This window comes from Callorhinchus milii, unplaced genomic scaffold, assembly GCF_018977255.1.
Source record: "Callorhinchus milii isolate IMCB2004 unplaced genomic scaffold, IMCB_Cmil_1.0 Scaffold9, whole genome shotgun sequence".
NCBI lineage: Eukaryota > Metazoa > Chordata > Chondrichthyes > Chimaeriformes > Callorhinchidae > Callorhinchus > Callorhinchus milii.
In genome coordinates, this window is record NW_024704750.1 from 12,097,499 (window position 1) to 12,114,021 (window position 16,523).

Below are 16,523 nucleotides of genomic sequence, written 5' to 3' on the forward strand. Positions count from 1 at the left end.
GTTGAGGCTCAGACACAAACGAGTTGGGCCAGATGGCTTCTTTTGGTTCTGTAGATTCTGTCATTCTTATGTAAGGTGCATCTAACTCGCAATCAAATGTGTCTGACTGTATTGCAGAATACAAGGTCTCACTTTAGATAAATGTTTACACCAGCAACATATATCTTACCCGCTTGAAAACCTCTATCTCTGGACAGAATCCCTGAAGTTAACTTAATACTTCTATATATGAGATATAAAAATCTTAACATACCAAACCCCAAGTGTACAATATACAGGGATTAAAGCAGGACACAGTATTATTGAAATGAATGTCATTGAATAGTTGGGAAGACAGGTTCAAACTTGTAATTCATCATATCGCAACTTCCTGATAGCCAGGCCATCAAGGGTTGGATTCAATTACAAGTAGTCATAATGTTTTCCTGCACATAGGGAGATAAACCATACTTAATCAGTTTGAGTTGCTCTGATACAGCCCCTTCACACTGGTGTTCCACCATAGCATTTGTGGTGATTTGGTTTGATCAGTCTTCCTTTCCCTACCCGAGACAAATAAGAAGTTGTCTTTTTTGAGTGGGGAAAGGAAGACTGGAAAATCTTGTTTCTTATAAATACACAAATTAGCTATTAATTCCCAAAGAAGTTTTAAAAAATGCATCATATAAACTTCAGTGTGACATTATTATAGCTACATAACTTGTCACAAGAAACCTTAGGCTTTACACAAAATCTTGTGTAGATTAGCTAGATTCACTGGATCCAGTGTAGGTATTATATTCTATCCTTTCATTTTACTGCACACAACTAATTTAACAGTTGCTGTTATCACAGCACACCCATGAAGCATTGCAGCCTGCAATTGTTAGGAATGTCTTAATGTTTGATGCCAATGTCTTAATGTATAGGCTGTCAAGGTACCCTGAAGGCATTGGCTCTCCAAACTCAATGGTTCAAGAGGTAATGCCAAAAAAAATATTTTATCTCAATAGTGCAGGTCTTTCATTCTGAAGTTTTAGAAGTAAAAAATAACATTTATAATTAGCTGGCTAGCAGTTAATAAGAGGGTTCATTCTATTTTGCTTTTAACTTTCTCTACACTTGGTCTGGAATAAATTACTTTAGCGGATTCAGAAAAGCAACACTCCAAGAAACAATATCCAATTTAGATCGATTCCAGCTGGGGCAACCAGGCAAGAAAAATTTCCCACCAACTAAAATAAATCTGATCCCACCTTTAGCCCCTTAGCCACAACTAACATTATACATGGACAAATCGAACTTCAACTTCTAAAATTAAAACAGCACATGCGCCACCCAGTGTTTGTTTTATATAATGGTTTCTTTCCTCCAGTGAAACATGCTCACAAAATCCTTGTGAAATACATAGCTGTAAAGCGTAGTGACTATTTGTAGGTTAAAGGCACAGGCAATTTGCACACAGCAATGTCCCACAAACATGAATTGAATGACCAATTTTATTTGAGGGATTGTTGACAGGACATCGGGAGAAACTCCCTTCACTTCACGAGTTGTACCATGGGACTGTTAGGTCTTCCTAAATCGCCAGACGGGACCTCAGTTTAATGAAGGATGACAGCTCAAACAATGCAGCACACCCTAAGCGCTACATTGGAGTGTGAGCTCAAAGTCCCAGTGTGGAGCTTGAACCCACAACCTTCTAAACGGAAGCGAGTGATACTCACTGAAGGTGGACATTTATCAGCCTTTAGATATTACAGGAAAACTTAATAGTAGTAAGAAGCCACCAGCAGGGACAACGCCAGCAGACAATACAGCTTTCTCTAAATCCATTTAGCTTTTACAATTGAGGCAAAGCAATGCTGCTTTGATAACTCGTAAAAGCAATGGTTTGGGCCAACTATAGTAATAATAATCCTTGCATTTCATATAGTGCCTTACCACTTCTGTCTCAAAGCACTTCAAAGAATATATCTTATGAAGTGAATTGACTGTATATATTGTGGACGAAACACAGCAGCCAATTGTGGACAATTTGCAGCAAGGGTCACAAGTGGTGGCCTGGTGACAATGAGGAGTAATCTTAATGACCTCTTATGGTAAACCTTTTAGGAAGAATGTATAGTCTATGGATTGCCTAAGCAATTGCTGTAAGCAGTGACACCCAGAAACAAAATTAGAGCCCTGCAGCCCAATCTTCAGGGATGTCAATTTAGGCTTCTTTCAATTCTTGTTCTCAGTTCAGTTTCAAAAATGTTCTTTAGAACAGATAAAATGTGTTCCTGGTGAAATTTCAGAGTAGCAGATTTTTAAAGGTTTTAGAATCTTAAATTAACTCATGGTGTATGCAGTTTTAAGCAGATTAAGAATTTGCATCAACATTACGACCTTATGTTCAATTCACTGAGTGTTCCTAAACTCCTGAGTCGATCAAACGCTCACAGAAAAGACAACAGTTAATTACTTTGCAAACATTTTAATGATTATTTTGAGCATACACATTTGAAAATATTTTGTATGACTTCAAACTGCAACTTGAGTTAAATAAATGTTTATAATATACAAAGAAATACAGGGAAAAGCTTAGCTTGCTTTCAAGTGTGCATTGCACCTAGAACCAGCGTTTCTAGCTTTACTGTAAAATTGCACAAAATGCACTCAAGGATTTGATCTTCACAGCAGGGCATTAAAGAATCAAAACATACTCACTGTAACAGGGAGGAGAAAATAGGGGGAAAAGCTTATTCATGATTGTATAATAAAACTTAAGAGCAAGGAAAACTTTTAATACTCCAATAAACAGTGCAGGAACTAGTAAATGGGAAATGCTGTTGGGAGAAATGCCCATTTGCTCTCTACATTACAATTCTACAGAAGCAGGCTCTTGACCAGATAGCATAAGGCTAGCAAAGGGAGGGGCTGGAAAATGGCATTTGTAGTGAACTAAAAGTACCAACTGCTGTGTGCATAATAAAATTAAATATGACACAATGCACTGTCAGAAATTAAACAGTAAACACTGAAACCACAACAAAAACTGCCCTTGGAACATCCAGAGGTCTGTCCCAGCTTCCAGTCTCGTAAGCCCTTGAAGCAGCACACAGTGCTCTGTGCCGTTATTTGCTGGCTTTGTAATTATTAACAGAAGGCATTTGTTCCTGCCAAAACATTAGCAGCTAACAGTTATTTGTTATGTTTCTTTTTCTCTAAAGCCTCAAAAAGGCAAACTGTACCAGAGCACAGTTGGAGATCAATATTTTTCCACACAAATAAAGAGGTTTTCTAGTTTCAAATTCAGTGTCCACTATCCATCAACATCCAGACCGTTCAATTAAGATGAAAGCCCTTCTCCATTGTTGCAGCTAGTAATCGTTCTCTCATGATTTCCTCAGAGGAATACTCGGGCAACTTAAGATAGTGGACACATGTATTTACTGATGGGTAACTTGCATCTGTTGCATCAACCTAATTGGAAAGAAAAGCATATTAATTTTATTATATGAAGTCACATAGTGATAAGGCACGGAGAGTTCGCACCACTGTTTTTCCTCCAACCTTCCAATTTTACTTCCTAGGGTATCCATCAAGTTCTCTTGGAATACTTATTAATGATGCATTATCTTCAACAATGTATTTGACAGGCCTAACAGAATTCCTTGCAACTGCAGTAAGGAACACTGGAAAAGACTGTTGGAATATTATACATACTTACATTATAAACATGTGGCAATAATTTGTGAAAAATTAGCAAATGCATGGCTGGTGAGCAAGTAAAATATTACAGGTGTGTAAGTATAGGAATGCTCTTCTAGAATTAGGATAAGTTATTCCTTTCAGCAATGATACAATCCTTTTAAAAGACGTAAAATAACTGCATCTTGGTGATTATTGGTAACATCAAAAAAAACTCTCCATTTAAGCCATTTGCAAGTTCTCTAATCGCAATTAGCTTAAGCGTTTGTAGCATGTGAATGGTCTATCTAGATTACGGAGGCTTTATAAGCATGAAGCAACATTTACAGATTAAGAAGACTTTACTTCTATACACAAGTAATCCAAATGCCAAGTGCTTGTATTGAGCTCTGGTTGGAGATTGGTCAAAAGTTCTATGAATACCATTACAGATCTAGAGTTCTCCCAAATCATCCAGAATAGCTGGACATACCTTGCGGACAATTGTGAGCCTTGGGTGAAGGTTGGCTAAACCACCTGGTGGGAGGGTAGAACATCCAGTGGTAAACTGCAGGAATGCCTTCCTCTCATCCGATGACATGCCACATAGAACTCTCACAAATCGAATGAATCCCGGACTGACATGAAGAGTGAACATTTGATCAATACAACATTGTAGGAAAGGGCACATTTCTTAATATGTTTAGAATAAATTGAGCAAAATTTAAACAAAATCACTCATAGAGAAGTAAAAACTAAGCAAAATAGGTTTAATAAAAATAAAATTTATCTTTGTCATAAAAAATCCTGAAACACATCAGACTTCAAATTATTTCCTTTATTAAAATTCAGATATTTTATTTCAACAGTAACACAAGACAGTTTGTTGTCAAGTTGTGAGGAAGTTTTAATTATATGCAAGTCTATATATTAAGTGACCATATTGATGGAACAGAGGGGAGTTGCACTTAATTATTCTAGAATAAATTTGTTAATTTTAACAATAATTTTACGTACCTGTCACGAGTATAACCCAATTTGGGTTCAGTGTAGCTGATGATATCTTCTGCAGTCCAAGATGGTGACTGGTTCCCACAAAGTATCATTTGGACTTCCTCATGGCTGAAGGAGCTCAGTTTCTCCATAGGAAAGACACGGTTAAATCCATCTTTAAGAGAAAAATACAGATACCGACTTCGGAAGTGTCTCAAATACAACTTTCATCTGCAGAACTGGTTGATTTTTTNAAATGCCTCTTATTTTTTGTAACGAGTATTTCTTTTTTAGGATTACATTCACCTACTAAAGACATGAAACATCAATCCATATGTTGGTTTACAATTTAAATTTTGCTCATGTTCTTATTCCTCCTCAGATTAATTCTTTCATAACATGGGAAACTATTCAGGCACATTCCCAGTGCTTTCTAAAATTTTCTCCATGAGTTTTACTCCACAGAACATTTTACACATATTTTACATATTCAGTGAACTTGCAGAATAAAGGAAAGTCATATCCAAATTTGATTACATTTTTTGATATGATTTTAGGTTAAAGAGTACATTACCTCTGAAAGCGTCCATCTGTTTCTGTATTCCGGTGTGCATGCAGAAATCAAACATCAGGTCTACATATTCTTCCGCATTGTCAATCGTTACCATCTGCAAGGAAAAAAAGTTTAGACAAACACCCAAAAATTAAACTTTTTTAAAAAAATGTCTAAGCACAAAATAACACTAACTTTGACTTGCCGTGGAAATTTAAAAAAAAATTGGAATAGCTTTTTATACACGTCTCTTAGTGAATTATCTCAATCTCCAAGATTAGGCAAATCCTGCAAGTTATTACTAGTTCTTATTAACATATGGTTAAATCACAGTAAGGCGCTGCTGTGTGGGGTGTGTGGAGAAATTATTCAAATTCTGAATTTATTTTTCAAAGAATCAATTACAAAGACTGACTGACCTCATCATCACCATTAGGTTTCAGGTCAACAGCTGTGAATCCATGTACTTTGGAAGAAGGACAGAACTGGAAATTCAACCTGCAAGATTTGAACAAAGATGATTAAGCATTTAAATTCCTAAATATAAACAGCAAGTCTGAAATGGACGATGGCTAAAATACTTATATTTGTTAAAACAATCTTATTCCCATTTCAAAATTTTCCTCAAAGTGGTTTCAAATTAATTCCGCCATCCCCCCTTCTGTCATATCAATAGACTGATACATTGTTATATATATCTCCAATCCCATCCATACCAGTCCTTGACTGATCAATCTAGATAACATTCAAACTACTCTGTGATTGAGCAATCAAGAGAGTTGTATTTAACATACGCTGAAAGGAGTCACTCCCTTTAACCACCTGAATCATGCACAATCTTCAAAAAAATAGAAGCTAAAATGCCATTGATTCAAGAGGATTGGAAATTTGATGAAAATAAGCATCCAATTCTCTGCCATAAATTATTCATATCTGGTCACCTAATGTATTAAAGCACAGACCTACTGTGTTTTGTAATGCTTTAATGTAGATCAACTTCCACTTACAAAGATGATTTTTTAAGGAGAGGGGGAAAGAGAATTTACTGTTACTTTAAGAAAATGGCTCTATCCCCAAGTGCACCTCAATTCTGTTGAGAGGTCAGAAAATGGCTGAATTGATACCAGGAAGTTGAATACCAGAAACAGGAAGCTACAAGTACCACAAAGTCATAAAAGAACTGAAGGGTAGAAAGGAAGGAAGCTTTACATGTATTGACGAAAGCACATTTAAAGATTGAGAAAGATTCTGTTCACAAAACCTTCAAAGACCACACACAAAATCCTACTTCTCCTACTGTACAAAAAAACATGAGCTGGTGAAGTGCATATATAGCAATCTTGAGGTCAGCTTAGAGCACAGTATCAAAGCTGTTTCAAGCTGTCAGATCAAATTAGTACTAACAGGTATGCAGCCTCATCCAGCTGCCGTGCAGCAATTAAACAGAAACACAAAGAATTAATTAATAATTGCAGATAATTCCTGATCACATAATAAGAAATATAGCGGCGATGCCAAACAATCTACTGAGACGTGGGAAACTATTCAACACTATCTTGATTGAATACTTGGTACTTTGAGCATCATTGACGTGGTGCTTCCTTTCAGAGGAAGTGCATGTGGTGGCAGAATACAACTGCATTCAAAAACTTCACACATGAATTCAGATTTGGTTACACATGCCCAACTTGCAAAATAAGGCAAAACTATAACCATGAAGCTTATTAATCCTGCAACTTACTTTTATTTGCCCATTTATAGAACAGGCTCTTTCATCATCCAGCTGAACTATTTTTTATTTATAGGACAGAATGATTTTAACGGTAGGGGAGAATAAATGGCTTGTGCTTGCAAACAAAGTGCTTTTTAACAAGGAGGCAAAACATTGAGGCTTTCTTTTCAAACACTCACTCCTAATAAGACCAGCACTTTTCCAGTTAAATCATTACAATGAAGTAATTTTAGGTCAGAATTTACAAGTTGTAGTTTGGGAGAACTAGGATTCCATCACTAATCCAGTTATTTCAGTCATTTCTAGGGACCATATTGAAGTATGATGAACCACCGTATAAGTGACAAAACAAATGCATACCCCAAATCCTCTATCCCAAGTGGTGGCCCTGATCCTGATCGGTTCTTCAGCATCAACTCCTGCAGTTGTGTGTTCTTCTCATCTTCTGAAAGAGTTTTGTTGCTTAGGATTTGACGTCTCTTTACTGCCAGTTCCTTTATTTCCTTCAGAAACCTCGCTCGATGTGGATTTACCAACTCAAAATCGTCCCAAGTCAAGATTCCATGGAACCAACCAGGGGGTTTTGGTTTAGGAGGATCAAGAATAAACTCGGATTTTGAGTCTTCATCAAAGCTTCCAACAGATATGGAATCATGACCTTCTTCTGTTGAAGCTTCAGATTGACTTTCAGTGTAATGTAGGTCTCCTTCTATCCGAGTTCCATATTCATATAATAGTTTGCTCATATTGCTTTTGATGTCTCCCATGCACATTAGTTTGAAGAAAGGTTTAGAAATAGGAATATCCACCAGTCTGTTGTCTTGAATACACTTGGCCAAGAAAATTCCCAGGAAATGGAAGAGTTTGGTTAATCTGTCCATTTCCTCACTGTCCTGTGGGAATGCTGCAGAGAAAAGTCCGCAAGATCGTTGCACATAATATCCAGGTGGTTTAAGTCCACCTCCCAAATCAACCTGTTTTGATTAGAAAAGTTGCACGTGAAAGCATATAAACCTTTGGAAAGTTAACTTTTATGTTAAACAAAATACACCAATATTACCAAGCTAACTTGAGTAATTTAATAAGCAATCAGCAATAATTTCCATACAATAATGCTTTCCTTGAATTAAATTACGTACCTGTCGAGACTCATCATCAGGAAAGTCATCATCACAGAGCCAAACCCCAAGTTCTTTCTTTTGAAACTCTGCCGCCACAAGCGCGTAGAATTCTAAAGTAGGACCAAGACCAGTTCCCTCCTCACCTAAAAATTCAACCTGGAAACACAGTCAGTGTGAGGTGCTTTTTAAGATCAGTGTGGAGACCTTTTTAAAACAATGCGCACAATTATGTTTTTCTATTGGTGCAGATTAACAATAGGTAATACATTTAAAATATCACCGATCGAAAAACACTTGAATACCATGTGCACACGCAGCTTATAACAAAACATTTGTTCAACTGGTTTCCCCTTGAGATATTCCACAGAATTTAAATAGAATGGATTAGAATTATGTTGCAATTACCATCTCTGTTCACACAACTCTTTCCTATCCCTCCTCCATTACCTCTATTCACTCAATTCATTCTCTCCCTTCCTCGATACAAGAGTCCAAATAAACAGATTAGATTCTTCAGGTTAGAGGCATGTTTTACTTACCTCAAGAACAGACTTCCTGTCAGCGTGAATCTGCATGACATTCTCTGCCCATTCCATCAACATATCCCCACGAGGAACCTTGACCCGTTCGTGCTTTAGTCTCCCTACACGAAATTCTCCAGGGTCATCTCGTCTCACTGTTGTGGTTGTTCGGGTACGTTCCATGGTGGCTTCTCGTCTATTTTGCAGCCAAACTATTGCTCTACGTAAACAGAAATCAGTATGAAGATCGCACAAACACACAAACACAAAATAATGAATTGAGGTTAGAATTTCAAGTCATTTCACATTGGAAAGGCTTAACATGTCCGTCATGCTGTGTGTGTCTGGATAAAATTTCTTCAAAGTGAACAGCAATGTTCAGAGTTTATCATACTTTAGATCAATGAATGCAATAATGGCAAGAGTTCCTACTTCAGTACACTTCTTACCTTGATGCTCCAAACGCTGTACACGTGAAGTACAATTGTCTGGTTTCAAAAGGAATCAAAAATGGGCACTTGCTTGTCAGTTGCTCACACCAATCTGGTAATGCACTGCTAGCCAAGGCCAATGGCTCCTGCATTTAATTAAACACAGTATTACTACACAACAGTCAAAAATACAAAAATATCCTAAGTAACCCTATAGAGCACAACTAAAACAGCCTGAAAACTTCTGGCATTAGAAGGTTAAGTAAACGACCAACGAATATAAAACGAACTTCATTTTTTTCTTAACATCCCAACAGGCATAATCTCTTCTACTTTAAATGTTATTTAGAAATGACACTGCCTCAATTTGATTCATGAGCACTGAACTCCAAAAACACCCTGATGGATTGAATCCACCTTCTAGTTATTACCTCAATTTGCTGCAATATTTTTGTTGTGACCTTTTTGCTTGTGAATTCTTCCGGAGAAACATTGAACTGAAGTTGATCATCCCCTTCTTTTAATATTGGCAGGGAGGGAAAGAGAGAGGACAAAAAAAAGCAATAAAAAAATTAAAGTCAAATTAGAAGCAAAAATTATTTCAAAGGCTCTAGCATTTTGAGCAAGAAGATATTTCCATTCTAACCTTCTTGACCTCTCCATGTAGAGTATGGATCACTAGCAATAATATAAAGAATGCGAAGTAACTGAAGAAGATCCTCCACACTGCAGGCATTCTGTCCACTCCCAGCCTTGGCTTGTGGCTGTTCTCGTGTTCCACTGACAATTTCACAACTATGTAACGATGAAATAGACCCATGGCTCAGTCCTGATGATTTTGATCCGTGCTCACAAAATTCCTTGAGAAAACAGTTGAAAGAAAATTATAACTGCTTCTGAAAAAAAATGTACTTAAGCAGTCAAAAAATGCCTTAACATTTCATTTTGCATAAGGTCACTTAAAACCTGATTATAAGCGGCACTATCATACATGTATTTCAATACTATTTTTGTAACAGCAAATGCATTAATGTTACAGCACAATAAACCCAAATCAAGCAAACATTACAGTGCAAGCAAGGCTTTTACTTCTCTAGGTGCTTATTTACACTTTATCCAGGATAAATACTTTGCGCAGTCATATACCTTGTATGCAGCTATGAGCTGAGAACAATTTCTGTTTTTCCTAATACTTTTATTAGTGCCGGTTAATTTCCAGTGCCGTAGGAAAGCTGAATCTGCATTCTTCTGCAGGTAGGTTATCAAGTCATTCTTTGGTAATTCATCAGTGCCAAGGTATTGTTCCACATGCTCTACAGACCAGCAACCCTACAACAGGAAGAACCAAACATTGGTCTTTCCTGATTGTAAAGTCTTATGGGTTTGTACATGCATTAAAACATTTGAACTTCTATATTATTCATGCTTCTTAGTTTTTTAAAAAAAATCTATTTCATATCAGAATTCGGTTAGTACTCTTCAATTTTACCACAGTGCAAAAACGTTTTAGCTTAGTCTGTTATTCTTAGCAGGAAAAACATTTACAGACATGAAAGCAGAAAGAAGAGGGAATTGATTACTTACCACCTTTCCATTTTCTCCTTTTTCTTTATCTGAATCTTTCATTTCCCTGTACATAATCCTGGAGCAAGTACAGGAATGCTTATTAGGTATCATCATTAAAAGTTTCTGGTCTGCAACTAAATTCATATTTATTTTGCATTTTTGAACTCAAAGTGAAAATTATCAACAATGGGGAATGCAAATGAATTCCTACTTATTGTAGCCAGTCTGAGCACTAAGCATTCTAAGGACAATGTAAATGTACGGCAAGTAACAGAATTTAAAAAAGTTCACCAGCACCATAAACTTTAGCCTAGACCACCACCTACAGCTTTTGAAGGAGATGTACGTGTCCATAACATTCAGAACTACTTTGAAATGAACAATATAGATATGAGATTACAAAAAGTCCACAACATTTTTGTAAATTAAAAAAAGGCATTTGATATGCACCCATTTGTGTCGTAATTGCTGCAATTAAATGTAGTACATTCAGCGACCTATGCTGAGAATAACTAAATCAGATCCTTCCTTGTTTGGGTATCTTACTATCACTGTGCACAAATGGACCTCTTTTTCCTACAAACATGAGGAAAGGGAAACCTAACACGTAAAAAAAAATTTAAAAGGCAGCTTAGGAATTCTGTATTTCAGGAAATGTGAGCAAATAAAAGGTGAACAATGCTCTGCTTTAAATAATTATTCTTAACCAATAAAACAATTTCACGTCTATTGGCAATAGTTTTACATACGTGTATGTTGGCTCCCAAATACGCCGAAGTTTATCAGATTTCACGCTTCCATTGCAGGAAAGCTGCAGCAGTTTTTGCACATAGCAGAAGATGGTTGCTCTGTAGTTTGAAAGTGGTAGTTCCACCTCCCGGGACGTTCCCAGACCTGCTACCTTGAGAATCAGTGCCAAATGTGGTGAAGGAGCACACTCCACTTCCTCTAGCAGCTCTGATTGAGGTGTCCCTAAAAAAAATTTTTTTTGAAAGCCTGTGTAAACATTTCTGCACAACAAACTAAGGCAGACCGGGATGAAAATACATTTTCTACAATGTTATCAGCACAAGAATTACTTGGGTATTCTGAAAGTTCTGTGGAGTCCTGTAGCCCAGTGGTTACAGCACTCGCCTCGTAAGCGAGAGGCCCTGGGTTTGATTCCCGGCAGGGTGAAAAGCTGAGCAAGTTTCCTTACTCCACATGCCTCAGTTTACCTAGTAGTAAGTAGGATGTTAGTCAATTGACAGATCGCTTCTATGGGGGTAATAATTACTTTAAAAATAATAAATTGATCACTCAATCCATGACTGTTTATGCGTCACTGCTGTATGTAACTGCCTGCTGCGTTCTGCCCACAAATATACAGTTAATTCACTTTACACTATATTCTGTGAAGTGCTTTGAGATATCTAGAAGATGTGATAAGGCACTATATCAAAAGCAAGGATTATTATTATATATAACTTCAAGAATGGTCCATCATACACCACTCTCATTTTGAGTGCCAAAGAAACCACCATACCTTAACCCAATAGAAGAATAAGCCACCAAAACAAAGGAAATGAAAGAAAATTAATGTGCACTTCATATTAAAAAGAGGGCCATCATTACTAAACCAGTATATAGGAGGTTTATAAAGTAAATTTACCTGGGGGGGGGATTTCCAAATCTGTTGTCTGCTGAACATTTGTACGACCAGGGCGTGGATCAAAAGCAGGAACTAAAGCAGAGAACTGTCGCTTTAGGACAAAATCATCATCCCATGTTCGACGACGGCCTCCTTTCGTTTCATACTCCTCTTCCTCCTAAGTTAAGGTTCAAAACATTTTTTTTTGAAAAAACTAAAGAAACGTTCTTTCACTTAAAGTAAAACAATGCACTACATTTGCTTATTTTTCTCATACTAGAACCAAACACCACTAATTTCCACTGTGAATGATTTATTACACACTCAATGCTACACATTATCATATGGCAGTAATTCTAACAATTCTAATGAGAGCAAAATCATACCAAAACTTCCTCATATTCTTGATCTTCTTGATTGTCATCTTCATTTTCATCATCTTCTTCATCTGGTTCAGGTAAATCCTCATCATCCTCCAGCTCTGCCAACAAAGTACTTGCGCGGCAGCTATCCAAAAAGTCTGTGAAGTACAAACGAGGGTAACATTAGGTTTCAAAAAAAAGATTGCAGATCAAGTTTGAAATGAATGGTATGTCGAAAAGCAAATTGTGTTCCACTTCAAGGGACAGAATGATATAAAAGCATTCCCTAAAGAGCCAAATGGTCAAAATAAATTGTGCATGCATCATAGATGCAAAATGCAGTTGCCCGCAAAATACAGTCAATCCACTTTGTAGCATATCCTGACAAGTGCTTTGAGATGTCTCAATGATATGATGTGGCTATATCAAATACAACTATTATCATTATAGGTGACAAATATTAAATGACCCCAGATTATAAGCATGGCTATGGGAGGTATTCTAAACTGTAAAGTGCTCTGAGACGAAGTCCGGCATGGAGGGCGCAATATAAGTCCAAGTTGTTGTTATTCCAACCTCTATATAAGATTTGCTGCCATTCAGAGAGCAATCATTGAGGCGATTTTCTGAAGTACAGGGACCCTCACTTAGGTTAAATGAACTTTTGCCATTGTTTTATATAAATGCAGGAGAAAAGATATCCCATCTGGTATAAAACCAGATAGGAGGAAAACCGAGCTGCAGAAGTATGGATAACTTATCCAGTGCCAAACCACCGCTGAATGAGTGAGGACACGTCATTCATTGAAAAAGTAATTTAAGTTCCTGCCAAATTCTAAAAAAAAGGCAAATAAGTGAAAAAAAGTTTGAAAAAGATTCATTCTGGAAACTAAGTACAACAGGAAATTTACAATTTCTCAAGGTCTGAAGCCCAGCAAATATAATCACAAATAGGCAATGGATTTTCATCAAATTAAATATCTATTATTTGAAGCTTCTGAAGGTAGTCAATCATTTATGAACTTCAGTAGGCACAAGAAACCATGTTGTGATTAAATTGATAAAGTAAATATAAAGAATTGGGAGGAGTATGCGGGAATCTCTGCAAGAAAGGCATAACAGTAAAATGTAAACAGTTCATTTTTTTCAGTTCTAGATATAACCTACCATATAAGGAAAATTCTGCTTCCTGACCCGTGTCACTCTCACTAGACGTGGATGTCAGGCTGGTTGTCAGAGTGTTACTGAGCGACTGGCCTACTGTTAAACCTGTGGTTGCTGTGGCTACGTTATTGCTGCTGGTGACGCTGGAAGTCGACATAGTAACAGTTGATGTAGTACCAGTCGTTGTAAGGTTCGGAAAACTCTGAGCACCCATGAGAGGAGAAGCTGTTACAAAAAGAGTTTAAAATCATTCACATTTTTAATAATAGTACAAAATCTTAGTATAAATCTCAATCTCGATAAAAATATTAAAACTACAAATTCCTTATATATTTACAAGGAAACATTTGCGAAAGTTAAACATCTGCTTGGAATCTCAATTTTCTATAGGGGATTAAAGTAAACAGTTACAAACCAGGGTATTATATACAATATAGTATAACGTATGGTATGCTCCAAGGGAGGAAAACAAAACAAAACTGTTGAACAAGAACACTACCATTTAGTTGGTCTAAATAGAAAAAATGTTACCCATCAAAGAAATCACACACCTCATTTTAGAATCCTCATTCTAAAAGTCACTGAACAGCAACCACAAAAATCATGGGAGAAAGGCGGATGGAATAAAAGGTGGGCAAGAAGTAATTACATGCAATATGAATAAGAAGATGTGAACATAAAAAACATTGAGGCCCACCCACAAGATCACATTATCTAACATTCTGCACATTGCTCTGCATCCATCTCCCATGGCCCAACCCACCAAAAACAACCATAATTGCATTCAGCAGTATAGCTATGGGGACAGCTCCAGAAAGAGGATTACAGCAGAATAAATTCCATGGACTACAACTAATATTAGTCTGGACTGGTCTGAAGATTTTACTGCAATCAGCATGAGCTGGTAATGTGGAGCATCTAGCTGTCTGCACATTGAATGGAATACAATTCATTAATACAAATTACTTACTTGCACTCATTACATTTCGTCCCAGAGTATTAGTGTTGTTATCGCTGCTACTGCGGCTCAGGTTCATGTTATTGGTGGCGTTGGTGCGGGCTATATTTGCAACTCGCCTCACAAAGGATTCCATGAGGCTGGATGCTTCCCGCGAGGAGAGGTTTGGTACACTAGCACTTGAGCTCATAGGAGCCCCAGCTGCGAGCAGCGAACTGACAGAGAGTCTGTTACTTGCCGAAGAACTAAGTGGACGCTGTGAAGCCGCCTCCTTATTTGACGATTCAGCGACGGAGCTCACATCAGGGGAGCTCACACTGACAATACCCATCGATATTGCCCCAGATTCTCCGGAATTCCGCATCGAAGCCTCGGGAACAGACTTCCGGTCTATATTTTCACTCGCTGTGTCCGCAGTCAAGGTGCTCGTGCTGGCGCTTGAAGCAGACCCTACTTCGGCATGGGGCAAAATATCAGTGGCAGAGAGGACAACAATAGGTTCAGCAGCTGTCTGTTCCATTACACTCTCAGATCTGCGTTCCATTTTAGATGAACTCAAGCTTATATCGCTGCTACTAGCCACGCTACACACCGAGCTGCTGCTTCCTTTTCGGCTGGAGGAGCCCGGGGCAGCAGCCATCTTGTCTGGACAGTTGTTTTTCACCAAGCTGCTCCATGCCTGCGCTGTGCCTGAAACAGTGGATGAAACAGGTTTGGGTGACGGCGCTGAATCAGGGTCGTACCCTGGCGCAAGCTTGAGGTCAAACTTTCCTTCTGCGCCCATACGGTAAGAGTTAGAGCCACCAGCATCCCAGGTGACATCAATCCAGCCTGGAAAGGGACAGGAGTTTATCAGACCCAGCAGAAAGCAGACAGAAGCTATTTGGACACCAGTTCCACAGGGACCAGACTACTGCACTTCTACACTGATCACCTGTACAAATAGCCATGGTGTTTTCAGAGCTGCTAACACACTTCATAACTTTCTTTTTTTTTTTAAATGTTTGTTTCAAAGATTACAAGACAAAAAAACTACTAGATGGCATTGTTGCCAAAAATATACCAGTATGGATCAATTTAATCAAAAAGCATCACTACATTGTCAGTGATAATTTAGCTCCTGTGCTTGTCGGACTTCCTAACAAAATTGTAGTCTGGTCTCAGTGAAATGGTGTGAAAAGGAAAATTGAGTAAGAAAGATAAAGGAAATGTACTGCAAATGCCAAGTTGAAAGCCACATGGAAATCAGTATATTTTACAGAAAATGTACAAATATACTAATGTAGTTATAAATTAATAAATTAAAAAATAAATAATAAATAATTTATTCTTTCATTTTAAAAAATTGCTAAAATGCTTCTAAGGATCCAACCAAAAAGGCAAAACATCAACCAAAATTCTGGCTAAAATGTCAAAGGGTGCGTCACAGAACGACACGGGGAAATTGCAGGTTCTATTCCCAAATTAGCTGATGTCAGTATCTGGGTTTAGGGGAGGAGGGAGAAGAAAATTAGCTTGGTTTTCTGCTCCTCATTGTTGTCGTGGAAAAAGCAGACTCGACTGCAATGCACTCCACAATGGCCTGTAAACACGAGCTGTGCATAACCATAAGATTTGGTGGAGAATCGCACTTTTAATCCTCTGGGAACATCAGCCAGAAAATTGTGTGGATTTTAATATTTATTGGTCAATTTTCAGACAGGAACAATATTACATATTTCTTTTCTGAAATGCTTTACCTTTTCACCTTTTTGATTTGAACCCCATTAAAAAGTACAAGTGAAATCAAATTAGACCCAATGGTTTCGTTTTACATATGCAGCATTTCCCACAAGTTT

General features: G+C 37.5%; 1 protein-coding gene and 1 non-coding gene across 6 annotated transcripts in view; one reads left to right on the forward strand and one right to left on the reverse strand.

The window, feature by feature from the left end:
• Nucleotides 1-2,442: 2,442 nt before the first annotated feature.
• The window catches only part of hectd1 (HECT domain containing 1), a 32,547-nt gene continuing 18,466 nt past the window's right edge, over nt 2,443-16,523 (reverse strand). For 2 of the 5 annotated variants that reach the window (XM_007893398.2, XM_007893396.2), the window contains exons 25-42: nt 14,698-15,516; nt 13,731-13,952; nt 12,588-12,721; nt 12,223-12,379; nt 11,321-11,543; nt 10,590-10,647; nt 10,152-10,334; nt 9,652-9,865; nt 9,437-9,522; nt 9,024-9,151; nt 8,593-8,794; nt 8,072-8,209; nt 7,293-7,906; nt 5,620-5,698; nt 5,222-5,315; nt 4,672-4,822; nt 4,148-4,292; nt 2,443-3,447 (exon numbers count right to left, since the gene is read on the reverse strand). In XM_007893398.2, coding sequence (XP_007891589.1) covers nt 3,310-3,447; nt 4,148-4,292; nt 4,672-4,822; nt 5,222-5,315; nt 5,620-5,698; nt 7,293-7,906; nt 8,072-8,209; nt 8,593-8,794; nt 9,024-9,151; nt 9,437-9,522; nt 9,652-9,865; nt 10,152-10,334; nt 10,590-10,647; nt 11,321-11,543; nt 12,223-12,379; nt 12,588-12,721; nt 13,731-13,952; nt 14,698-15,516 — 3,785 coding nt within the window. In that variant the 3' untranslated portion in view covers nt 2,443-3,309. The remainder of the gene's footprint in view (nt 3,448-4,147; nt 4,293-4,671; nt 4,823-5,221; nt 5,316-5,619; nt 5,699-7,292; nt 7,907-8,071; nt 8,210-8,592; nt 8,795-9,023; nt 9,152-9,436; nt 9,523-9,651; nt 9,866-10,151; nt 10,335-10,589; nt 10,648-11,320; nt 11,544-12,222; nt 12,380-12,587; nt 12,722-13,730; nt 13,953-14,697; nt 15,517-16,523) is intronic. The other 3 variants (XM_007893400.2, XM_007893399.2, XM_007893401.2) reach the window with 2 other exon arrangements.
• trnat-cgu lies at nt 11,675-11,747 on the forward strand. The gene has a single exon. It is a non-coding gene; the product is annotated as a tRNA-Thr (tRNA).